At 35.6% G+C, this 27664-nt stretch overlaps 1 protein-coding gene and 1 long non-coding RNA gene across 6 annotated transcripts in view; one reads left to right on the plus strand and one right to left on the minus strand.

Moving 5' to 3' along the window:
• Positions 1-5030, minus strand: part of NEGR1 (neuronal growth regulator 1) — a 923904-nt gene extending 918874 nt beyond the window's left edge. For 2 of the 4 annotated variants that reach the window (XM_073234125.1, XM_073234126.1), the window contains exon 1: positions 4341-5030. In XM_073234125.1, coding sequence (XP_073090226.1) covers positions 4341-4516 — 176 coding nt within the window. In that variant the 5' untranslated portion in view covers positions 4517-5030. The remainder of the gene's footprint in view (positions 1-4340) is intronic. The other 2 variants (XM_037024383.2, XM_073234127.1) reach the window with 2 other exon arrangements.
• A 160-nt stretch (positions 5031-5190) lies between these two features.
• LOC108390851 (uncharacterized) overlaps positions 5191-27664 on the plus strand; it is a 136987-nt gene continuing 114513 nt past the window's right edge. For both annotated transcript variants that reach the window (XR_012130209.1, XR_005062950.2), the window contains exons 1-3: positions 5191-5339; positions 9274-9362; positions 19767-19800. This is a non-coding gene — a long non-coding RNA (uncharacterized lncRNA). The remainder of the gene's footprint in view (positions 5340-9273; positions 9363-19766; positions 19801-27664) is intronic.

Below are 27664 nucleotides of genomic sequence, written 5' to 3' on the forward strand. Positions count from 1 at the left end.
TCCCATAGCATGCACTTCAAACCAAAACTAATGTAGTCTATCAAAAGGCAAACATACTGGACAAATAGAGACATAATACATACTTGTTGTATTTATTTATAAATCTACTTGCAAAAATTTTGTGGCTTTTAATGGAAATATCTTCTGTGTAAATGTGTTCAGTTTCATGCTTTAAGCAAAAATCTTTCTTCTTATTTCAGTATCATATTAGGATGTCTGTAACTTCCATTCAAACCTATTGCATTGAAATGACAGAGTTTTGTTCAACTTTGCTAAGGTAAAAGAAGATATCATAGTTAAGAAAATAATCTCTCTTTCTTCCATTGACTAAAGCATGACAAGCAGAGAATAGGATATTTTGAATTCATATCAGGAAGGCAGCTTAAATGTACAAAATTCATACAGAAGAGTTGAGGTAGAAACAGATTGAAAGAATTAGCTGAAAAATGACATGTGTTTAAAAAAATGTTCAGGCATTGGGAGGATATAAACAAGGGTGTTCCTTGTATTATTTCCAAAGAATACTCACCATTTGGACATAATAACATAACTCTATTAATAATGTAAGAATAAAGGAATTGATTCACATTAAAGTAACTGTAAAACTATATTTAAAAAGTCGCCTGAAATTTAGGTAGTGATCCAGAGCAGAGCTATGTTTCCCTTGATTCTTCAGGTCTAGTAACACTGGGTCCTGACGTGTAACCAATGTGGTTCTAACATCACCAGTTCTTTGTTATATCACTCATGATACATTAACTCCTATTTTCCATGTATACTACAAAATGCAATTTGAAAACTGGAAAAAAGTCAATTGCTCCATATACAGATTAACAAGTTTTGCTAGGCATAAAATACTAATATGTATCATAAAGAGTAACAACCAAAGTCAATATTTAATAAGTTAGTGAAAACATTAGTTCGTGTTTGTAGTAAATTACAATGTACTCTAGATGTCCATGTAGTTATTTAAACCCAAAGTTTAGGTAAAGGAGGTACCAAGTGCTACTGTATTGAATAGATTCATCATTAAATACTTTTATCAAGAAGGTCCAAATAGCTCTAGTGAATCCTTCAGAGATTTTTCAGTAAATAACATTAGAAGGGAAATTTTGACATTTAACAATTCACTAACTTTAAAAGGCAAAGTTAAAATAATAAGAATGTTGAAATTATTAAATGGAATTCCACTAAAGTCCTCGTAAAGTTAAACAGAGAAGATAATTTACAAAATGATAGGCATAGTTAGTAGATTCACAGAATTAATTTCGTTGTTGTATTATATAACACCACTTAAGGAAAGTTATGTTTTTCTTGATTCTTTTCTCTAAAACAGACATTCTGACATTTAGGAGATAGAAATATATCATTTGACCTTTAAACTTCTGTTTCATTAATGTAACCACAAGCAACAGAGTCACTGACTGATATTTTTGCACTTTCAGGCCTTTAGCACTTAAAGTTACTTGATAACTGTTACGCCACTATTCGCTTTTTATTAGAGACACTTTGAGGAATGTGATGCATTAAAAACAGAGTATATTGTGTAAAGCTTAATAAATGATATCATGTAATTCAATAGTATTCTCTTGACAACTAGATTTTGTATTTTAATGGGAGGGGATATTTTTTAATGCAAATTTTGTTTTGTTTTCCAGTTAGAGTATGACATCAAATATGACTCCAAAGTATTCAAAATAAAAATGTAAAATATAACTTGTAACATGACTTTTGATGAAAAATATGTCACTGACTTACATACACTCTATTAGTCATTAAGCCCTGCCTGTATGGGCCTATGAACAGAGTAAACGTCAGTTGCAGAAGAAAAAGTAAAGAAAAATAACTGACTCCACTTAATATTTTTTTAACAGAGAAAATTTCTTGTAAATGTGTATATAAAAATAGCTTGAAGTCTGTGGACAAAGTAAAAAAGGTGAATAAAAGGATCCTCCCTGGAGAATTATAGAATTACTATAAGCAAACTGTGTAAAAAGTAATACAAATCAGATTTGTTTCATATGAAAAAAAAAATTATTGTTAAAAAATGTAACCAGTGTAACTGATAGAAACATCACTTAAAAGAGACACAAACGTATTCTCTTTTAGAAGTTTAAAAATCACTAGTTCCATAAGATATTACAAAACTCAGAAAATAGCATAAAAATGGATGAGTAAAGGACAGAAGTAAACAAGGACTGCACCAAACAACAACACTGGAAAGATATTGTCCCCACTAGTTAAAGAAGCTCACTATTGGAAGCAATGAGTGAACTCAACATAGGTCTTCAAAAGTAGAATGTAGGTCCAGTTATTTTAATTAGCCTCAATATGTATTAGATTGTTCATTAGAAATAAACTGCTGAGATACATCATCAAAAAGACAAGCAGTCTAACAAACCCTTTGGGTTGAAAATGTTAATGCTCATTGCCAATAAGCAATATGCTGCTACAAACAGAGACTGTATCTCACATGATATGTGTTTGCAGCCTCTGAGGACAGTGTTTCACTCTCACCATCTCTGTTCAAACTTTCAAAACAAACTTAATATGAAGAACATAAATATGGGTTTAATGTATATCCCTATGTGACAAAGAGTTCATTGCTTTTACCAACAATGAAAAGGTATTTTATTAAGTTAAAACAATTTGTTGCTTTTGTATAGATCCAGTGTACATTTTGTTTACAGCAAAGATGGCATATATTATTGAAGCACATTATTAATGTATATTAAAAACTATAATAGTTTCTATGAGAAATTGGACTAAATAAATGTGTTGAAAAAGATGTAAATCATATACCACACCCATATTCCAGATTATTAAATTTAAACTATGTTGCATCATTCAAAGAGACACATAACCCCCTCTCTTTCACCTTAGACATGCCATGTATACTGATTTTGTGCAATCCACACTTATAAGCCAAATACCACCCAGTGGAGAGAAAGAAGATCTTTCAGGGAGATTCGAGGTATATGTCAGGTAAGAGTGTTGGGGGAGAAGGTAGGGAAATGAGAAATGAAGATATAAGGGTGTTTAGCCTTGTTTCGATCTAAGCACTGATGATCAGCAATTTATATTTTCACAGGAGAAAAAATGTTTACAGAAGCTCACTCTGCAGTGTTTCTTAGGGATAAAATCAGGCTATCCATGTTCATTAATGACAAAACATTTCAGTGCTCAAGCTTACAGAAAAGAAGGGAAGAGGGAGAATGAAATAAACAAGTAAAACAGAAGATGGAAGGAGGGAGGAAAGAGGGAAGAAAGAGGGAATAGAGAGAAACGGAGAGGGGAGGGAGAGAGAGGGACCATATGTACACATGTGTGAGTGACAGTGTGTGGAGCTGTGAAGGAGTGTGTGCCTTTTAAGCAGTAAAAGAGAATCTGAATGTGAAAGTGGTTGTTAGAGCATGGAAGTGCCAGTGTGTGTGAGGATGTGAAATAGAGAATATGTGAAGGCGGGTGTTTAGGAAAAAGAGATTTGTGAGGGTGAGAAAACGGTACTGGAAGAAGCTAGAGGTCCAAACACTCATGGGATTGTGACAGTGATGGGAAAGGCTATAGAAAGAGAATGGGAAATGTGAATCGAAACGGAAGACAACACACAGAACAGGGGCATTAATGAGGAAGAAATACGGGGAATGAGGAAAGGTGAGGGTGGAGGGAAGAGGCTTAAATAAGAAGACCAGAAATTAGAGTGGTGGAGAGAAAACAGAGGAGAAAATAGAAAAGGGAGGAAAGCCTAGAGAGAAAAGGCAAAAAGGATGAAAGGAGGCAATGGAGGGAAAAAAGTAAGAAAGAAGTGGGAAAAAATGGAAAAAGAGACGGAGGAAGAAACGAGAGCAGGGAACAAGTTGTAAGAGGAAAGAAAGAACGCCGAAGAGGGAGAAACTGAGCCTAAGCGTCCAAGTGAGAAGAAAAATAAATGGGAACAGGGAGGCAGTAGTTAGAAAAAGTCGCTGAAGCCTAGAGTAAAACGGAAACAAACCTGATAAACTTGTCAGACTCTCCAAGAGTACCCTGTGTCAGTGAAACAGAGACCTTGTGAATTGGGTTTCAGTGACACCTGCCCCTCCTAAACCTCACACTTCACTCATCCCCTGGCTACTTGGCGCTCCGCAAAGTGCTTTAGCATCACGAGTCCAGCTTTTGCTACCTGCCCCAGAGTAAAGGGGCCAGAGCTCAGGGCAGAATCAGCATCTGGATTTCTTCAAATGTGGTCTTTTGATGGTGATCACCACCAGCGTTATTACTCGGTTTAAAAGAGGCAAGAAAGGCAGAAAGAGAGACAGAGAGAAAGACTGAGACAAGTACGAAAAGCACGCCGTTCTTCCTACCTAAGCACCGCCGTGTCCCCTTTTCTGACCATCATGTTGTCCACGGCCGCCCAGGGGAAGTCCACACTCTGTCCAGCCGGGAGGCAGGAGGGCAGCAGGCAGCACAGGCTGAGGAGCACCGCCGCCAGCCACTGGTTCGAGCAGCAAGCGCCCTGCACCAACAGCATCATGTCCATCCCTGCTAGGGCTGCTCACTCTCCAGCGGCGTTCAGCTCGCACTCCCCACCCCCTGGTGCTGGCGAGTCTTCCCGGGAACCAGGCGGCGCGCCACACGATTTTTTCTCTTTCTTTTTTTCTTTGCTTTTTTTTTCTTTTTCCTTTCCTTTTCTTTTTATTTTATTTTTTTGTTTGGGGGTGGGGGGCTGGTGGTGGGTGGGTTTCTTTTTCTTTCCTTTTTCCCCTTCTAGTTGTGGGGTGTTGTTTCTCCTTTTGCCTCCCTCCTGCTCCTCTCCGCTCTCCCTCCCTCCCGCCCCTCCCACCCCCTGGCACCACACTACACCTCCTCCCGGTAGCTTTTGGCCGCGTCCGGAGTGTGTCTAATTCTCGGGCGGCTCGCACACCATCTAGCGAGGAGGCGAGCGCGCCGGCGAGTGCGGGAGGAGGCGCGGCGGCGGAGGCAGGGCGAGCGGCGCGGCGGCGGCGGCTGCAATCGCAGCAGCACAAGCTGCGCGGGGCTCAGCGGCGGCCGGCGGCCCCCGGGCTCGCGCGCGTTGCCAAGCGGCCGTTTCCTTAGCAACCCCGCCCGGGGACTGGGATGCAGCCTGGAGGGCGGGCGGGCGGACATGGTGGGGGGAGGCGGGCGGTGAGGGAGCGGTATGAAGGGAATAAAAAAAGGTAAGAGAAGGAAAAAGAAAAAAATTTATTTATCAGGAGGAAGTATATCACAATTATGCAAAGTAAAGGGAAAGGGATGTGCTTCGTGGACAGAAAGCTTCCCTTCCTGTCATAGGTAGTAGAGTGGGTGATGCGTCGCTTGAAAAGTCTCCGTGCCGGACTGAGGTGAGAAGAGCAGAGGGGCGCTTTGCTTTCCCTCTCCGATGCGTTTTACCTCTTGAGGCACCGTAACTTTAAAGTCCTCCAAGTTGTAGTCGGCGCCATCATGACGCCTGGTCTGTGAGGTGTCGTTGTTTATTTTTTCCAATTTCGCCTGGGCGGCCGTGCTGCAGTTGACACGCGGCCAACTAGTTCAGTATTTACCTCTTTTCGGAAATAGGTAGGAACGGTGGCAGGGGGCTGCTGTTTGAGGGGATCTGAGAGGTGCACGTAAGGCCTTGCGGTAGAGCACCTGGCGTGTTTATTGGGTCAGTCAATATGGATTGGAGGGCGCCTCCCCGCACCCCGCCCCGCTTCTGTGTTGACACCAAAGTGTGTGTGTGTGTGTGGTACAGTGTGTATGCGAACGTGTACGAGAGTGTGTAGTATGCGCGCGCACGAGGCCTGCGCCGCGCGGCACGCAGGCGCGATGGGAGGGACCAGGCGGGTTGTGCCTGGCTGCAGAGTTGGGGAGAGACTGCAATCAAGTGTTTTAATTGTGTAGAGCCAAGCAGTCCAGTTATGTAAGAGGCAGTTTAACCCGTTTGAGCCTATCGAGCGAATGATCAGTGCATCCGCATCTAGGTAGGGGCACAGTTACCGTATTTAACAAGTCACAGGTTTATATTTTTGTACGTATAAAAAACCAGGTTCCACAAGCTTTCTCTTCCGCAGTGTAGAGCGTCTACCCTTGCTTCGCACGCCGCAGCCCCTCAACCGCTCGCTCGGCAGCTGCGAGCTGCAGTCCTGGCGCTCGGCAGAGTGAGGTGCTGGACTTGGGCCCGCCCTCTACCCTTTTCTACTTCTTCCCTTCTGGAACTCATTTCCCGATTCAAGATCCGTTAGCTATTTCAAGCCATTTGCAGATCATTGCGAGAACCGAAGCTGGAGTCAATAGCAGTTACACCAATCAATCTTGTTAAGTGAGGAGTTTGGGAAAGAGAGCGAGGAAGTGAAATAGAGAACAAGTAATTAAAAATATGCGTGAGCCCCCCGCCATCCACTCTTGCCTTCTTCCATCTCTTTCCCCCTTAAGCAGCCTTTGAAGATTTTCTTCGCCTGACCCCAGTCCTATAAATAAAAAAAAGCAAATAAGGAAATAAAAAATTCAAAACCTAGCACATCCCTAACTCGTTTTCCATAATGTTAACAGGGTCTTTTCGCAAAGCGCACAGAAGCAATAATCTCTGCAGGGGTCAGCATCCGGCTACCTCCCCAGACTGAGCTCTTTATGAGGCAGGCAGGGAGTCGTTTTGCTTGGCGGTAGCGGTGTTCAGACTGATCTTTATCACCGCGCATGATATGCGGGGAAAATGGGGAAAGGGAAGGGTTCCCATCACCTGTGACCACTCAGACTGACTGATCAGAGAGGCCCTAAACCGGCATCACCTCCCTGCTCCACTGACGCTCCAAGGCTAGGCAATTAACCGAGACGTTTGCAGCAGGAGTTACTGATGTTATTAGTATTCAAACTTAACTCTCAAACCTGGCTCGGAAATTGAGAATGCAATAGTATTCAACCGCATTTTGAAACATCAATAAAATGTTAGTCATTTGCGAATGAATGAAAACATTTTCTTTACCGTCTGGTATGCTAGGGAAATAATTGTGAAATGACAGACTCTTGCTAATATTGATGCCAGATACCTAGATAACACTGTCATCTAGTTAACTGCGTTTTCTCTTTCTCGCATGGTGCACTGATGGATAAAGCTTAAATTTATCTAGGGCAAAAAGGAGTATTAGAAGAATCGGCATGTCTTATATACATGGGCAAAACTATGCAGTATTATTTAGTATTTTCTGTAGAAATGATCTAGACCCCACTGAAGAGAAGCAGAAGGCACAGCTTCGGGCATTGTGACTCAGTTTAGTGCTATTTTATGGAGGGATGGTGTGCCAGAGTTTTCTACTACAAGCTATGAAAAGCATCCTTTTGTAACTGCTGTTTCCCAGAGATCTGACATCTTCATGGGCTGGGGTGGAGGAGTGGGAGGTGGATTTCTGTGACCAGGGATGGAGCTATGCAGCAGTTTTAATATGTACAACAACCCTTCAGGCTTGTAAAAGGAAACTGGAACCACTTCTATTTAAAGGCAAAGAGTTTATTTATTTCTTTATGTATTTCAACTTCCATTCACTGATCACAAGACACTTAACTCTCACAAAACCTATCTAAAGGAAGCAATAATTAAAGCTAGTTTACAGATGCATGGACTATTGGAGAGATTATTTACATGTCCATGGGGCAGACCCTATTACTATATATACTTCTGCTGTCCTTTTGACTAGGGATGACAGTTTTTCCCCTCAACCATTCTAAAGGCATAAATCTGAGAGGATTTTTCAGGGTTTCTGGTATTTGCTTTTGAGGGCCTAGATTTCTTTTAAATAGAGACTTAAATCTTATCAGTCTTGGCTTCTTCTGAGGGAAAACTAAAGTGAAAAGGAATGACAAAATGAAAGAAAGAAAACTTCCTATCTCACATTGTACCTTAGAATTATTTCTAAAGTATCAAGAACAGGTATCAGCATTGTTTGAACTTTTTAGATAGTGAGGGTTGAAGTGGGTGTAATAGGATACTTGCTTGGTTAGAGTTTTTCAGAACTAACTTTGGAATGAATTACTACTTCCTTTTGAGTCACAAACACTTATTTTGTTTTAAAAGCTCAATTTCTAATATTTGTAGGAATGCAATTACCAGTGTGGAGTTATTTGGAAGGAGAAAGGTGGAACCTGATTGTGATAACTAACTATGTCATTATCTAGATTGGTTTACATCCCTGTTTGTCATGTCCTCTGACCTCAGGGATGTTGGAAAGGTAATGTTAAAAAGAAGCTTCTTAATCTTCCTTAGTTTAATAAAAGCTTGGTTGTCACTCTGCAGTATAAATGAGATTGTTATTAGGTTAAAAATTAAAATATAAATTGGTATTTGTTTTCTGATAATGAGTGAGTAAACTCAGATACATCTTTTATGCTATCACTGTCTAGGCATGAGAAATTTTAGGCAAGACAGGTCCCAGGACCTAATGGAAAGAGCTAATGAGAGCACTTTGTAATTCCTGAAAGAGTCGGTCAGTGAACCCTTAAAAACAAAACATATAAGAAAACAGCTCTCTAACTTGGGCCATAATTGATTCTCTATTTGAGTTAAGCCAGTTTAAGTTTGGAGCACCTTCCCAATTTAAAGTGCCCTATAGTGATGATTTGCAGGTCATTGTGAGAACTACAAAACTCAGGAAATGTGTTGAGGGCGGGAAAATCTTTCTTTGTATTAAAGGTGTCTCAGCCTAGGCCCTTTTGATATTTAAGGACAGGTAATTGTTTTGGGAACTACCCTGTGCCCTGGAAAATGCTGGCAGCATCTCAGGCTGCTCCCTAGATGCCAGTATCATCAGCAGATACCAGTAGCTGTGACAAACAAAATTTCTGGAGACATTGCTAAATGTCCTCTGGATTAGGGGAGTGGGTGCAAAAGTCACGTCAGGTAGAGAACCAGTCCATTATAGGTTACATTTCTAAAATTAGACACCAACTTATGCTTTCCAAATAAGATTTAAAAAAAAACAGATTTGTGGTCAAAACAGAAGTATTTTTATTTGACTTCTGTAGCTTCAAAAATAGTTCCTCCTCCTCATTAATTCAGTCTCTACATTTACCTGCTATGTAATTGAGAGGCCTGGGTTAACAAGGATGTAATGAATTTAATGACTGACCATAAATATCTTTCTGTGATTTCTCTGTGGGAGCTCTTAATTTAAGCCAGAGTTGAACTGATAGTTCTCATTTTTAAAAGAAATTGTCATTTTGTGACACTTTAGTTTAAATAGAAGTATAAATATATGGTTAGTTTCTTTTGGGGCAAGAACTAACTTAAATATTCATCTCTTTATATAGTGACAGCTACATGGTGGTATGCACTCATGAAATGGCTATTGAATAAAGGAGAGGAAAAACAAAGTCATTTCCATATTGAATAGCTCTATGTAAGTATCATATATTCACTCATTTACCATTGTATCACCTTAGCTGTTAAATAGAAATGGTAAGAAAAGATGTGAGTGGGGTTGGGGTGCAGAGATGCCTATGCTATTCTCAGATCTCTTCAAACCATTTCCATGCAATGGCCCTGAAAATAAACACTTACACCAGAAAGAGAAATCTTCTGATAACTGTGGAAATTGTTTTTATAGTACAGAAATTTTTATTATTCTCACTTGTAAAATAATGAATGCAGCTTTAACTACATTTGTATCATTACATATTTGCATAGATTCTGGAAAAGCTAATCAATATCATTATTTATTGAAGATTTTTCCTCTCCTTATTCCAAAAGGACTTTAGGGACTTCAAATGCATATTTAAAAATAAATATTAAATTTAATACTTTCTATTAGACTATCAGGAATGTAAAATCTTATGCCTTCAAACTAATACTCTATTTTATATAAATTGTTATTTCATTTTATTTCCTAAGAAGTTCTGATTGTGACTGCTGGGATGTTTATCTCATATATCTGTATATGTATTTTTAAGATTTTATTTTTTTAGGGCAGTTTTCAGTTTACAACAAAATTTAGAGAAAGGTACAGAGATTTCCCTTATATACTCTGCTACTATGTATGCATAGCCTCCCCCATTATCAACATCACTTGCCAAAATGGCACATTTCTTTTAACCAAGGATGAAACTATATTGACAAATACTGATCATTAAAAATCCATAGTTAACATTAAGGTTCACTCTAGGCATTGTACATTCTATGGGTTTGGACAAATGTATAATGACATATAGACACAATTATGGTATAATACACAATATTGGCACTATGCTAAAAATTCTCTGTGCTCTTCTATTCATTTCTCCCTTGGAAAACTCTAATCTTTTATTGTCTCCATAGTTTTGCTTTTTCCAGAATGTCATATAATTGGAATCATACAATATATAGTCTTTTCAGATTGACTTCTTTAACTTAGTAATATTCATCTAAGTTTCCTCAATACCTGTTCATGGCTTAGTAGCTCATTTTTTTAAGTTCCGGAATTATATTCCAGTATCTGGATTTATCCATTCACCTACTAAAAGACATCTTGGTTATTCCCAAGCTTTGGCAATTATGAATAAAACTGTTACAAACATCTGTGTGTAGGTCTTGTGTGGACATACATTTTCAATTCCTTGGTGTAAATACCAAGAAGTGTGATTGCTGGACCATATGGTAAGAGTAAGTTTTGTAAGAAAATGCCAAACTATCTTCCAAAGTGGCTGAACCATTTTACTCTCCCACCAGTAATACATAAGAGTTATTGTTGCTCCACACCTTCATCAGCACTTGGTATTGTTCATTTTTCAGATTTTGACCCTTCTAATAGGTGTGTAGAGGTATCTCATTTTCAATTCCATTTCCCTGATGATTTCTGATGTGGCATGTCTTTCTACTTGCTTATTTGCCACCTGAATATCTTCTTCGATGTTTCTATTAAAGTCTTTAGCTCATCTCTTAATCAGGTTTTTTTTCTTATTGTTGAATTTTAAGAGTCCTTTGTATATTTTGGGTAGCAAAATATTATCAGGTAATATTTTCTCCCAGTCTGTGACTTGTATTCAAATTCTCTTGGTGTTATCTTATGCATAACAGTTTTCATTTTTAATGAAGTCCAGCTTATCAACTATTTCCTTCATTGATTGTGTCTTTGTATTGCATTAAAAACAGCATCATCATTGTCCAGGGTTTTCTCCTTTATCATCATGTAGGAATTTTATAGTTTTTTGTTTTACATTTAAGTCTATGACCCTTTTTCAGTTACTTGTGAAAGGTTTAAGGTCCTTTATCTTGTATATTTTCACACCATACTGTGACTTGTTAGTTTTATTCCTTTGTCATATTTTCTGTAACTGATAGATATGTGTGTGTGTGTGTGTATATATATATATATATAGGATAATGCCCTTGACATCAATCTAAGTTGTTTTTTATACCAATACTTTCCCCTTTTATTGTGAACTAGTCCCTGGAATGGATATACCATCATGTGTTTCACTATTTACCTATTTTAGGATATTTTTGTTGTTGCTAGTTCAGGTCTATTACAAATAAAGCTGCTCTGAACTGTCATTTCCAGGTTTTTGTGCAAACTGATTTTCATTTCTGTGAAACAAATACCCAGAAAAGTGATCATCCTATCATGTTATAAATATCTTTTTAGTATTTTTAAAAATCAACTTACAAACTATATTGTAGAGTGGCTGTACTATTTTGCATTCTATCAACATATTAGAGATCCCATTTCTCCACAGCCTCACCTCATTTTGTACCATTACTGAGTTTTATTTTTGCTCTTCTAATAGTTTTGTTGTGATATTTCATGCAAATTTTTCATTATGGTTTTGATTTGAATTTTCCTAATGACTGATAATGTTGGATGTCTTTTCATTTCATTTGCCACCTTTGAATCCTCTTCCAGGAAATTTCTCTGTGTTTTTTGCCCATTTTCTAATGGAATTGTTCATTTTTCTTATGAAGTGTAAACTTTTAAAAAATGTATTCTTAATATAAGTCCCACTAAAAGCAAGTTTGTGGCTTGCAAATATTTTCTCCAAGTCTGTACTTTTATTTTCATCCTTTTAATAAAGTTTTTCATAAAGCAGAAGTTTTTAAGTATAGTTTAGTTTATACAGGTTTTAAAATATATCCTGCTTTTGGTACCATATTTAAGAACTCTCACCAAGCACCAGGTCCTGAAGACTTTCTACTGTGTTTTCTTCTAAAGGTTTTATAGTTTTCCATACAAATCTGTGGTTCATTTTAAGTCAGTTTTTATATACAGTACGAGGTTGAGGCAAAGGTTATTTAAAAAAACAATTTAAATTTTGCCTATGAATATTCAATTACTGCAATACCATTTGTTGAAAAGGCTATACTTCTTGTACTGAATTCCTTTTGCACCTTTGTCAAAAATCAGTTGTGAGGGGCCATTTCTGGGTTTTCTATTCTGGTCTACTGATCTGTGTGTCTGTCCCTCTGTCATTCTTATTATAGCTGAATAGGTACTCAAATGAGTCAGACTGGTTCCTCCCATTTTATTCTTCTTTATAAAAATTATTTTAGTTCTTTTAGTTCTTTTGCATTTTTATATATGTTTTGAAATAAACTTGTATATATCTATAAATCATGTTGCTAGGATTTTGATAGGAATTTTGTTAAAACTATATATCAACTTGGGAAGAATTGAGTTCTATACTATATTAAGGCTTCTGATCTATGAACATAGCATATTCTCCCAATTCCTTAGAACTTCTTTGATTTCTTTCAGTGTTGTATATTTTTCAGTATAGAAGCCCTCTGTTTTATTAGATTTATACCTAAGTACTTCCCCTTTATTGTGAACAGCTGTAATTGTCATTCCATATTTAATTTCAGTTCCCACATATTCATTGTTACATAGATATATAATTGATTTTTGGGTTTTGACCTTGTATTGGTGACTGAACTCACCTATTCTAAGAAGTTTATTTTGGAATTTTCTACATGGAACATTATTTCATGTACAAATAGGGACAATTTTGTTTGTTTTCTATTCAATCTATATATTTTTTATTATCTTTTATTTATTTATTTTTGCATAAATTGTGACGATTAGGACTTCCACTACTGTTTTAAATAGCATTGCTGGGTGAGAATGGACATACCTTGTTCCTTATCTTTGGGTGAAAGCATTCAGTCTTTCAGCATTAACTATAATATTAGCTATAGGATATTTTTAGTAAATATTCTTTACCAAGTTGGGGAAGTTCTGTATTTTTCATTTTATGAAAGTTCACACCAGAAAGAGAAGTCTTCTGATAACTGTGGAAATTGTTTTTATAGTATGGAAATTTTTATTATTTTCACTTGTAAAATAATGAATACAACTTTAACTATGTTTGGGGTACATATATCTTTTTGAACCATATATTTTGTTTTTCTTCAGGTAAATTCCTAGAAGTGTAATTACTGGGTTATATGATATTTCTATTTTTAGTTTTTTGAGAAACCTCCATACTGCTTCCATAGTGACTGGACCAATTTACATTGCCACCAACAGTGTAGGAGTGTATCCTTTACTTCACATCCTCACCAACACTTGCTATTTCTTATCTTTTGGATAGTGGCCATTCTGTCTAATCTTTTACTTTCAACCTACCTATATTATTACATTCAAGGTGAAATAGTTTATAGCTGGGTCTTTTTTATAATTATGATTGACTCTATCAGTCTATATTATTTAATTGATGTATTTAGACCATTTGCATTCATTTTTTTACAAGTCAGGGTAATTTCTGCTGTTTTAGTTTTTGTTTTCTGTTTATTCTCTTTTTCCCTTTGTTTCTGTTTCTGTTTTCTTTTTCTTGCCTTCTGGTGCATTTTTTGACACATTTCAGAATTGCATTTTGATTTACTGTACTGTTTTTCAGTGTGTTTACTTGTATAGCATTTTTAGTGGTTATTCTAAGTATTACATTATATATACCAAATGTTACAGTATCAGTTTTAACATGTTGCCATTACAAGCTAGTGTAGAAACGTTACTTCACTTTAAACCTGTCTAGCTTCCCTATACTATTATATAGTATAACTATAATACATATTTCTTCTACATACATTAAGATCAGACAGTATTATAAGTTTTATTTCAACCATCAAAATAATTTAGAAAACTCAAGATGAGAAGGAAAGTGTATTATATATACCCATATATTTGCACTCTGTCTGGCAATAAATTATTTTCCTTCATCTGAAAATGCCTTGATTTTCCCTTTATTCATGAAGTTTTGTTTTTCTTTGTTTTATGTTTTTCACTTTTTTGGTTTTTTTTTTTTTTTGCTGGGTATCGAATTCTGAATTGGCAGATCTTTTGCTTTTAGCAGGTGAAAAATGTACCACATTCTGGACTCCATGGTTTTTGATGAGAAACTGCTTTCATTCAAATTGTTTTTCTTCTATAGGTAAAGTGTTATTTATCATGTGCTATTTGTTTTATTTTAGTTTTCAACAACTAAGTTTTACTGATTTTCTATGAATTTTTTGAGCTCAACTTTTTTGGGGTTTACTGAGCCTCTTGAATGTGTAGATTTATGTCTTATGCTAAATTTGGGACATTATCGGTCATTATTTCTTCAAACTCTTTTACATTCCCACCTTCTTTATCCTTTGTTTCCAAGACTGCATTGTTGTAAATGTTAGATCTTTTGTGATATCCCTGAGAATCAGTTTTTTGGTTGTTTTGTTTTGTTTTGTTTTGTTTTGTTTTGTTTCCAGCCTATTTTTTCTTTGTTGTTCAGAGTAGGTAATTTCTATTCTGTCTTTGAGTTTGGTGTTTCTTTACTCTGTCCTTTCCATTCTGCTTTTGAGCCCATTCATTGAGTTTTTAATTTTAATTATTGTATGTCTCTGTTCTAAAATTTCATTTTAGTTCTTTATATCTTCTATATCTTAGCTGAAATCATTTTTCTTTGCTGAGACGGTTTCTTTATTGAAACTTTTTTTTACTGCTTCTTGTGTTCTCAGTATGTTCTTCATTCATTGGAGCATTTTTATGATAGTTACTTTAAAGTCCTTTACAGATGGTTCTAACATTTCTGCATCTTGGTTTTGACATCTCTTGAGTTCTTTTCTCATTTAAGTTGAAATTTTTCTGGTTCATGGTATGATTAATAATTTCTTATTGAAAATTGATTATTTGGATATTTTTTTATGAGACTGTAAATTATTTAATAATCTGTTTTAATACTTTTCCTCAGAATCTTTCCCAACAAGAAAACAGAATAACATCTCTTTATGCCAGATCAGCATAGAAATCTATGCTCCACCCAGGGAGGAGGGACTTCATGTTATTGGTGGGATGCTGTAAAAAGTCATACCATTAGGCTTCCACTGATACTATGCTGGCTGAGGGAGCAGTTCCTTGTCATTGCTCCCCACATGGTCTCAACTGACACCACAGTGGCAGGAATGGCCTTCTTACTTAAGAGTCATATTGAAATCTATGACTCTTCACTAGGCTCTCTCTAATACCACATAGCAGGGAGATAAAGGGGTGTTTCATTACTGCCTGGTGGGAATGAAAATCCTGTTTCCTCACTCAACTTTTCTTAATACTACCCCTTTCCCTACCTGTACTCCACCGCACCTCCCACTCCTGGGAGGGACAGAGGTTTGGGAAGCTTTGTGGAAGCTTTATCAGAGTAGAACTTTAGTCTCTTAATGGGACTGTGCTGGGGAAGGTGGAGTAGGACTAGATGTTGCAGTAGTATTTGGCTGGACTAGACCAGTTACTGTCTAAAAGCTTTCTTCTTGCTAAGCTGCCCCTTTTCTCATATGTTGGCTATAAAGAACAGGCTTTTGTTTGGAATTTTTTTTTTCTTCTTTCTATACCTATTGGTAATTTGAGTTGCCAAGTTCTCTGTCACCTAGTCTGGCATAATGTATAAAACAAAAGGAAAACCTAGGGAATGCAAAACCATGTCATTCCTCAGGTCCTCAGGTTACTAGCCAGTCTCCCTTCTTTTCTTCATCTTTCAGGGTCATCTTATGTTTGTTTTAGATATAAATTCAGTATACTTGCTGGGAGTAGTGATGAAAAGTACATCTAATCCATCTTTCGCAATGCATGACCCCATTATTTTTTTCATTATAAATTTCTTTTTTCTTGTAAGCCCAACCTAAGTTTTCATATTTTCTATCTCAGAATGTTACTTGAAATGGGCTTGTTCATTACCACTGTAGAACATAATGTAAGTAATGTTTACAAAGGATACATAAAAATTTAGAAAACATTAGTGCATAATGAAGTTTCTTAATCATAGAACTTCTCTGATCCAGTAAATATTTCAAAACACCCAGACTCTGTTTATGACACCACTGAAATGGTTATGTTTCTATTAATCTGTATTTTTTGTGCTTTTGCCACTGTTGTTTATTGTCTCTGTCAATCAGAAAAAAATTGTGGCAATATAAGAAAATGTTAAGATGGTTACATATACAGTCTAAAGACCTCATGGTTAGAAAGGAAGAAAAAGTCAATTTTTTATTGGATGCAGATAATTTTAAATCAGTGTTTTTAAGTTAAAGGATAATTGTTACTAGAGTGAAAACAAATATAAGACAGACCAATTCTTAGCAAGTTTTAGCCACTATGTGGTGAAGGACCAAAGGCAAATCTTTTTCCTTGGACTCTAGTCCAGCTCTTTCAAAGCAGAGTCTGGAATGATATGTAGTCTTTAGGGTTTCTTCCAGTATAATCAGATGGAGTACGTATGTTTACTGACTAAGTAGTGTGGATTAATGTTACCTGATTACAGTTTATCTCAGTCTTCCTGAGTACTCAGTGCTTACTCTCCATCTCTCAATTCCTTTGGATAGGATGACTGGATATGACATGTCCAGGCATTAGTTTCTTCATTCAATATAAATAACATGTAAACCCAATTATTTTGTTTCTTGGAGTTCAGTGAAGAAATTTATTTGGACCATGAGAGGGGGATTTGTATACATGGTAATACTGTGAATTATTTACAAAGAGTCAAAGTTGAATTTACAGGATTGAAGAATTTGAACTTCTTTCAACACGTAATTTTGATAGGAGAGAAAATGTCTTCCTTTTATCTTGGTACATATCCTTTCCAAACACATGCAAACACATGCATTTGCACAAACGCTGCTCATTAGTAATGTGAGATATTCAAGAGACTGGCATTGGCTTAAAGAACATTTTAATGGAACCCATACAAATGGTTTTGTAATTGAGACAAGTCTGCAGTCTAAATGGTACCGGCCCACCCCTGACAATTTCTATATGAGGCATATAAATAAATGATCAGATCTTACAGCAAATAAAATTATGCTCTATTTCTGTAATTATTATCTAGGGGCTATACTTAGCTGTCAGTTTTAATTGGATTTATAAAGTAAGATTTATCTGTGATCATTTATGGATGATCTAATTTTCCATTACCCCAAAAGCAAATCCAGATGCTATCAGGAACTCTTAATGATATTTAGTCCTGAGAAAGTAGATAAAGGATTCTTTAAGTAGAGAAGGATTGTGGCTAGACAATAGCAAAATTTCTTAGTCTAATTAGTTCATTTTTTCCAAACGCTTTTTCTGTTAGCCATATCACCATTCAGAATCCAATTTTGGCATCCCAAATGACTAATTTATCTGGATTATTCATCTAAAACAAGTGTTATTTTTGGTACAGGGTCACATGGCTTTTGGAGATGGAAACCAACTTTATTTCATTATGACTGATTTTCTAAGGTTCCACACAATTTTCATTACAGAATGGAAGTAGCACCATAAAAATGATGGTGGATTAATATTAAAATTATTTCTCAAATAATTGCTATTTATATTTATCATGATTTCATTTCACAAGTGTATTTATTTCAAAAACTTTTTGTTCTAGACGATTAGTGATTTCTCCAAATCATTTTGTGACCTGGGATACCATTATCACTGTTAAGTTTGAGTTAAAGGTGCCAAGTCAAAAAGTTCAAGGCAGCACAGACATAATGAATGAAAAATCATAATATAAACCCACTACAAACATTCAGTGGGAACTTATATGCCATATAAGTTACTTTTTTTAATTAACTCATTTGATATACTGTTATTTTATATGTTTCTGTATTATATATATTTTACTTTGGGAAACTACATATTAAAAACTAACTTACATTCATTTAAAAATATTTGTTAACATAGCTGTAATGTAAAGCAATGTAATCAACATTGTGTTTCAACATCATTCTGAAACCTATAATTTTTTTCTCTTTATTTTAGTTAAGTATAAAGTTGTCATTATTGGAATTTTCATCATGAAGCCCTTATCATATCTCAAAATTAATATTCTAAACCTAAGTATTGTTCAAAATTATTTTAACTGAACCTATATTATACCCTGTGTCTCTAGAAGAATAAATATTTAATAAAGTTTTGTCTGTTATTTGCTATTGGCAAAAATTAATTGAAAATTCTTCATCTCTTCTCACCATAAAATGATGATTCTCTCCTACCTAAATAACTTACTCAATCTCCTGCATTCCTGCTTTCTCACTTACAACCTAACCTTTGAGTAATTTTTCTAAAACGCAAAAATTATTGTCACAGGCAACCTACAGAATAGGATAAATCTTTTGCAAACAATATATTGGATAAGGGTTAATATCCAAAATATATGAAGAAACTCAGTCAACTCAATAATGAAAAAAAAACAAACAAATTATTTAAAAAAATAGTCAGAAGAACTAAATAGACATTTCTATAAAGAGAGCATCAAATTGTCCAGCAGACATGTGAAAAGATGCTCAACATTTCTGGTCATAAGAAAAACAAATCAAAGGCACAATGAAATATCATCTGACACCTCTAAGAATGGCTATCATCAAGAAGACAAAGAGACAGTAGGTGCTGACAAAGATGTGTTGGAAAGGGAACACTTACACATTGCTGGTGGGAATGTGAATGGGCCAAACCACTATGGAAATCAATATGGAGGTTTTTTAAAAAAATGTAAGTAGATCTACCATATGATCCAGCAATTTCATTTCTGTATATGTAACTAAAAGAAATGAAAACAAGATTTCGATGAGATATGCACTCATGTTTATTGCAGCATTATTAACAATAGCCAAGATATGGAAACAACCCAAATGCCCATTAACAGATGAATGGATAAAAAAGATGTGGTACATATACATAATGGAATATTATTAAGCTATGAGAAAAGAAAATACCCTCCCATTTGTGACTTCATGGACGGACCTTGAGCACATTAAGATAATCAAAGTAAATCTGACACAGAAAGACAAGTACCTTATGATATCACTTATATGTGGAATCTAAAAATATTAAAACTGTAAAAAACAGAGAGTAAAATGGTGTTTTCCAGGGAAAGGCAATGGGGATATAAGACTGATAGTGTTTGAGGGTACAAATTTGTAATAAGTATTAAATAGGCTGTAGAGATCTAATGTACAATATGATGAATATAGACAATTATATTTTATAATAATTATGTAATATAGAACTACATCAGTAATTATATTACAGAATATAAATGTATCAAAGTAACATATTATACACCTAAACTTACACTATTACTCATCAAATTTATTCAATTAAAAAAAAAAGGAATTACCATGTCACCTCTCCTGTTACACTCTTCTTTGCTCCACAATTTACTGGAAAAAATAGCCAAATCTTTACTGTAGTCTGAAGTCTACAGATTTGGTTTCTCTCCTCCTTATGCACTTTTCCATTATGGTCTATGTATCAGTTGGCTAGGACAATCATAACAAAACTACACAGACTGGGTAGCTTAAACAATATAAATTTATTTTCTTACAGTTCTGAAGGCTGGAAATCCAAGATGAAGGTGATGGTAAGATTGATTTCTCTTGAGGCCTCTCTCCTTGGCATGTTGATGGCCAGCTTTTAACTGAGTCCTTTAGTGGCCTTTTCCTCTGTGTGTAGTTTGTTCATTGTTAATGAAGAGTTCATATCTCTGCTATCTGTTCCTTTTCTTATAATAACACTAGGAATATTGCATAGGGCCCTACTTTTATGACCTCATTTAACCCTAATGAGCTCTTTACAGGCCCTATATCCAAACACCATCATATAAGGGGCTACAACTTCAACATATGAATTTGGAGTGTTGGTGTATAATTCAGTCCATGACAGTCCATGCTCCATTAGGTCTCTCTCTTACTATTATATCACCCGAGTCTGTGATAATATCCAACTTGTTACTGAGGCTCAAGAAATATGTGTTGACATAATTTAAAAATTGGTGCACATAAATATTGAACATATAATATGCCTAAGCATTTTACAAGGCTCTAGATACAAGATAAATGCCCTGTTTCCCCAGCATTCAAATACCCACACACACATATACTTTAATAAAATAACATATAAACAGTTGTAATTGTTGGCTGCTTGAGTTTTCCTCCTATAAGATGGGCATATTTTCACTTCCAGTGGGGGAGACAGAAGAACTGAACATGAACAGTCACTGCTCATGAGAATGACTCTAGATGGACGAATTTTCCATTCCTGTTCCTGTTGCATGTGCCTTGATAGCTGTCCTAGTTTTGACCCAGACTGGTCTACAGAGTCTAGTAGGGCTCTTTATGGAAGTTTACTACAATGGTGACACCCTTTTCTATGTGGAGCAAAGTTCTGTCTCAACACACATATGTACACATTACCTCATTCATATATTAAAGGAGATTTTAGATATACAGATGCACCTTTCTTAGAAGTGAGGGGAAATTATAAACATTTTCACCTTTCATCTACCTCATCATATTATCTATCCATATCCTATAATAACTCCTGAGCTTATTTCTGAGCAATCAATCCAAGAGACCAAGACAGGAATCCTTTATAACCTGACCTTGGAAATTCTGTACCACAATTCTGTTATATCCAAATCTATCTGTGATTCAGTGTGGAAGAGCACTGCTTGAATACCAGGAGACAAGATCACCCTGACAGCCATCTTGGATAATAACTACATATATTCATTTGAATTTATAAAATTGAGGTCATACTATAATATGGGTTTAATACTTAAAAATTATGTTAATATACAGGATTAAAGATGGTGGTGTAAGAGGTGAGACAGAGAACTCCTCTCAAATCCACATATAATAGGAAAATATGTTTAATACAACTAATCCTGAAAGAGCAACAGGAAAGAAGACTGCGCCAGACTGCATACACCTGGAGAACAGAGCACACCTCACAAAAAAGGGAAACAGCACAGCTCTGCTGCAACCCCTGACATCACTCCAGAGACTAAGCAGCTCCAGAGACTAGAGCTCCTGGGCACTAGAGGGCGCCACATACAAATATGAAATGTCACAGGAACTTGGTTCAACCCAAAATCTCACAAAGCACCAGAAAAAGGGCAAATTGAGACAACTCACCAATCTTCCTGAAAGAGAATTCAAAATAAAAATCATAGACATGGTCATGGGGGGACAGAAAAACATTCAAGAACTCAGAGATGAATTTAGGATGGAGTCTCAATAATTAAGAAATTCCATATATGAAATGAAACATACAATGGAGGGATTTAAAAGCAGATTGGATGTAGTAGAAGAGAAGGTAAATGGAATACAAATTAGAGAAGAGCAATACAAAGACTTGAGGCACAGAGAGAAAAAGGATCTCTAAGAATGAAAGAATATTGAGAAAACTGTGTGATCAATCCAAGTGGAGCAATATTCCCATTATAAGGGTATCAGAAGAAGAAGAGAGAGAAAAAGAGGTAGGAAGTGTCTTTGAGGACATAATTTCTGAAAACTTTCTCAGTCTGGGGAAGGAGATAGTCTCTCAGGCCATGGAGGTGCACAGATCTCCCAACACACAAGGGACACAAGGAAAACAACACCGAGACATAAAATAATTAAAGTGGCAAAAATTAAGGATAAAGAGAGACTTTTAAAAGCAGCTAGAGATAAAAAAAGATCACATGCAAAGGAAAACCCATCAAGCTATCATCAGATTTCTCAACAGAAACCTTACAAGCCAGAAGGAAGTGGCATGATATATTTAATGCAATGAAGCAGAAAGGCCTCTAGTGCCAAGAATATGATACCCTGGAAGATTATCTTTTAAATTTGAAGGAAGGATTAAACAATTTCCAGATTAACAAAAAGTTAAGAGTATTTAACTCCCACAAACCACCTCTACACTGTACTTTGGAGGGACTGCTATAGATGGAAATTTTCCTAAGGCTAAATAACTGTCACCAGGGGAAATAAAACCCCAGCAATGAAAGTAGGAAAATTAATTACTGAGGAGATGTAAAATCAAATCAACTACACCAAACTCAAACAAGGGATAGACAAACAGTAAAGAATATGATGCATAATATATGAAGAATGGAGGAGGAAAAAAGGAAGGAAAAAAAAAAGAAACTATATATTTGTAATAGCATACTAAGTGAGTTAAGTCAGACTGCTAGATACTAAGGAAGTTACCCTTGAACCTTTGGTTACCATGAATCTAAAGCCTGCAATGGCATTAAGTATATAGCTATTGATAATCACCCTAAGTGTAAATAGTCTAAATGCACTAATCAAAATATATAGAGTCACGGAATGGATAAAAAACAAGACTCATCTATATGCTGCCTACAAGAGACTCACTTCAAACCCAAAGACATACACAGACTTAAAGTAAAGGGATGGAAAAAGACGTTTCATGCAACGAATAAAGAGAAAAAAGCAGGAGTTGCAGTATTTGTGTCAGACAAAATAGACTTCTAAATAAAGAAAGTAACAAGAGACAAAGAAGAACATTACATAATGATAAAGGGGTCAGTCCAACAAGAGGATATGACTATTATAAATACCTATGCAATCAACACAGTATCACCTACATACATGAAAAAAATACTAACAGAATTAAAGGGGAAAATAGAATGCAGTGCATTCATTTTAGGAAACTTCAACAAACCATTCACTCCAAAGCACAGATCAACCAGACAGAAAAGAAGTAAGGAGACAGAGGGACTGTACAACACAATAGAACAGATGGACCTAACAGACATCTACAGAACACTCCATCCAAAAGCAACTGGATACACATTCTTCTCAAGTGCACATGGAATATTTTCAAGAATACATCATATACTAGGCCACAAAACAAGCCTCAGTAAATTCAAAAGCATTGAAATTGTACAAACCAGCTTCTCAGACCACAAAGGCATGAAACTAGAAATAATGCAAAGAGAAAGAAAAAGCACACAAACATGTGGAGGCTTAGCCTCAGTAAATTAAAAAAGATTGAAATTGTACAAACCAGCTTCTCAGATCACAAAGGCATGAAACTAGAAATAACACAAAGAAGAAGAAAAGCACACAAATACATGAAGGCTTAATAAGATGCACCTAAATAATCAATGGATAAATGACAAAATAAAAACAGAGATCAAACAGTACATGGAGATAAATGAGAACAATAATTCAACACTGCAAAATCTGTGGGATGCAGCAAAGGCCATGCTAAGAGGAAAGTACATTGCAATACAGGCCAACTTCAGGACAGAAGAACAATCCCATATGAACAGTCTAAACTCACAATTAACAAAACTAGAAAAAGAAGAAGAAATGAGGCCCAAAGTCAGTAGAAGGAGGGACCTAATAAAGATAAGAGCAGAAATAAATAAAATTGAGAAGAATAAAACAATGAAAAGAATAAATGAATGCAGGAGCTGGTTCTTCAAGAAAATAAACCTGTAGCTAGACTTATCAAGAAAAAAGTCTACACATATAAACAGAATTGGTAATGAGAAAGGAAAATCACTACAGACACCACAGAAATACAAAGACTTATTAGAGAATACTATAAAAATTCATATGCTAACAAACTGGATAACCTAGAAGAAATGGACAACTTTCCCCAAATATACAACCTTTCAAGAATGACTTATAAAGAAACAGAAAATATGAATAGACCAATTACCATCAATGATATTGAATTGGTAATAAAAAATCTACCTAAGAACAAAACACCTGGACCAGATTGTTTCACTGCTGAATTTTATCAAACATTTAGTGAAGACCTAATACCCATCCTCCTTAGTTTTCCAAAAAAGTAGAAGGAGTGAATACTCCCAAACTCATTCTATGAGGCCATCATCACTATAATATTAAAACCAGGCAAAGACACCAAAAAAAGAAAATTACAGCCAATAACCCTTATGAAAATAGATGCAACAATACTCAATAAAATATTAGCAAACCAAATTCAAAAATACGTCAATAAGATCACCCATCATGATCAAGTAGGATTTATTCCAGGGACACAAGGATGGTACAACATTTGAAAATCCATCAACATCATCCACCACATCAACAAAAAGAAGGACAAAAATTACATGATCATCTCTGTAGATGCTGAAAAAGCATTTGACAAAATTCAACATCCATTCATGATAAAAGCTCTCAACAAAATGGGTATAGAGGGCAAGTACCTCAGCATAATAAAGGCTATATATGACAAACCCACAGCCAACATTATACTTAACAGTGAGAAGCTGAAAGCTTTTCCTTTATGATTGGGAATAAGACAGGATGCCCACTCTCCCCACATTAATTCAACATAGTTCTGGAGGACTTATCAACAGCAATCAGACAACACAAAGAAATAAAAAGCATCCAGATTGGCAAGGAAGAAATTTAATTGTTCCTCTTTGCAGATGACATGATATTGTACATAGAAAACCCTACAGGGTCCACTTCAAAACTACTAGATCTAATAACTAAATTCAGCAAAGTTGCAGAAAAAAATTAATACACAGAAATCTGTTGCATTCCTATGCACTAATAATGAACTAGCAGAAAGAGATATCAGGAAAACAATTCCATTCACAATTGCATCAAAAAGAATAAAATACCTAGGAATAAACCTAACCAAGGAAGTGAAAGACCTATACTCTGAAAACTACAAGACACTAATGAGAAAAATTAAAGAAGATACCAATAAATGGAAACACATCCCGTGCACATGGAGAGGAAGAACTAATATTGTCAAAATGGCCATCTGGCCTAAAGCAATCTACAGATTCACTGCAATCCCTATCAAAATACCAAAAGCATTCTTCAATGAAATAGAGCAAATAGTTCTAAAATTAATATGGAACCACAAAATACCCTGAACAGTGAAAGCAATCCTGAGAAGGAAGAATAAAGTAGGAGGGATTATGCTCCCTGTCTTCAAGCTCTACTACAAAGCTATGATAATCAAGGCAATTTGGTACCAGAAGAAGAACAGATCCATAGAACAATGGAATATACTTGAGAGCCCAGATATAAACCCAAGCATATATGTTCAGTTTAATTTGATGAAGTCTCCATGGATGTACAATGGGGAAATGACAGCCTCTTTAACAGCTGGTGTTGGAAAAACTGGACAGCTACATACAAGATAATGAAACTGGATTATTGACTAACCCCATATACAAAAGTAAACTCAAAAGGGATCAAAGACCTGAATGTAAGTCATGAAACCATAAAACTCTTAGAAGAAAACATAGGCAAAAATATCTTGAATATAAACATGAGCAACTTTTTCTTGAACACATCTCTGCCAAGGGAAACAAAATAAAAAATGAACAAATGGGACTACATCAAGCTAAAATGCTTCTGTACAGCAATGGACACCATCAGCAAGAACAAAAAGGCATCCTACATTATGGGAGAATATATTTGTAAATGACATATCTGACAAGGGGTTAACATCCAAAATATATAAAGAACTCAGATGCCTCAACACCCACATCCGAAAGACAAATAACCCTATTAAAATATCGGCAGAGGATTAGAACAGACACTTCTCCAAAGAGGAAATTCAGATGGCCAACAGGCACAAGAAAAGATGCTCCACATCGCTAATTATCAGGGGAATGCAAATAAAAACCACAATGAGATATCACCTCACAGCAGTTAGGATGGACAACATCAAAAAGACTAGGAACAACAAATACTGGCGAGGATGCGGAGAAAGGTGTGCCCTCCTACACTGCTGGTGGGAATGTAAATTAGTTCAACCATTGTGGAAAGCAATATGGAGGTTACTCAAAAAAGTAAAGATAGAAATACTCTTTGACCCAGTAATTCCACTCATAGGAATTTACAAGAAAACAAGATCCCTGATTCAAAAATACGTGGGCCCCCCCCCTGTTTATCCTAGCGCTATTACAATAGCCAAGTATGGGAGCAACCTAAGTGTCCATCAGTAGATGAATGGATAAAGACGATTTGGTACATATACATACACAGTGTAATATTATTCAGCCATAAGAAAACAAATCCTACCATTTGCAACAACATGGATGGAGCTAGAGGGTATTATGTTCAGTGAAATAAGTCAGGCAGAGAAAGACAAATACCAAATGATTTCCCTCATTTTTTGGAGTATAACAATGAAACAAAACTGAAAGAACAAAATAGCAGCAGACTCACAGACTCCAAGAAGGGACTAGTGGTTACCAAAGGGAATTGTGGGAAGGGTGGGTGGGGAGGGAGGGAGAAGGGGATTGTGGGGTATCCTGATTGGTGCACATGGTGTAGGTGGGGTCGTGGGGAAGACAGTATAGCTCAGAGAAGACAAGTAGGGACTCTGTGGCATCTTACTACCCTGATGGACATTGACTACAATGGGGTATGGGGGTGGACTCGATAATAAGGTGAATGTAATAACCACATTGTTTTTCTTTGATACCTTCATGAGAGTGTATATCAATGATACCTTAATAAAAAATTATTTTAATTTAGGCAACTTTTCAATCATTAATTTACTTGCAAACATTATGTTTAACTCCAGAATTATATATTTCATTATGTAGCTACATGCAATTGTGTAACTATGATTTAACATATCTTTTATTATTAGAACATTTAGGTAATTATATTTTTTATCTTTTTAAACTAACCAATGAGCAAATTTAGTACTAGATCTTTATACAGAAATAACAGATCCTTAAAATGCACGACTAGAATTTGACACTCTAGGTGTAATGTCACAAGCCTGATTGATAAGCTTTGGATATTAAAAATTGTTCTCCAAGAAAATTTTGTCAATTTTCTTTCCTATTAGCAAAGAATTTTAGGTTATCTTATTTTTTTTTTTGATTTTATAATCCAAGTCTAGTCTTACTTTTGTTTTAATTAAGTTTTTTTTGATTACTAATTCTGCTGAAGTATATTCATGAGCTCATTGGTGATTCATATTTTGGAAATTACATATGTATGTAGATATAGAATAGAAATACATAAGTGGATTTTTAATATTTCCTGTTTCTCTTTTTTTAAATGAATTCTTAGAACACATATGGTAAAACTATAAATCATTTTTTAAATAAACTTTTTAGAAGAGTTTTAGATTTAAAGAAAAATTTAGAAGATAATACAGTTCCCTTTATATAATATTAGTATGATGTTTGTTATAATTAATAAAAAATGAATAATTAATGAGAAATCATTGATGTATTATCATTAGTTTAAGTCCATACTTTATTCACATTTTTAGTTTTTACCTAATGTACTTTTCCTGTCTCTGGGTTTCATCTATGATACCACATTACCTTTAGTGGTCACATCTCAGTTTCCTCTTGGCTCTGACAATTTCTCAGATTTTTCTTGTTTTTGGTCACCTGTCCAGTTTAAAGTAGTACTGATTGGGTATTTTGTAGAATGTTCCTCTATTGGAGTTTGTCTCATCTTTTT

Source organism: Manis javanica, chromosome 4 (genome assembly GCF_040802235.1).
Source record: "Manis javanica isolate MJ-LG chromosome 4, MJ_LKY, whole genome shotgun sequence".
In the NCBI taxonomy this organism is placed as follows: domain Eukaryota; kingdom Metazoa; phylum Chordata; class Mammalia; order Pholidota; family Manidae; genus Manis; species Manis javanica.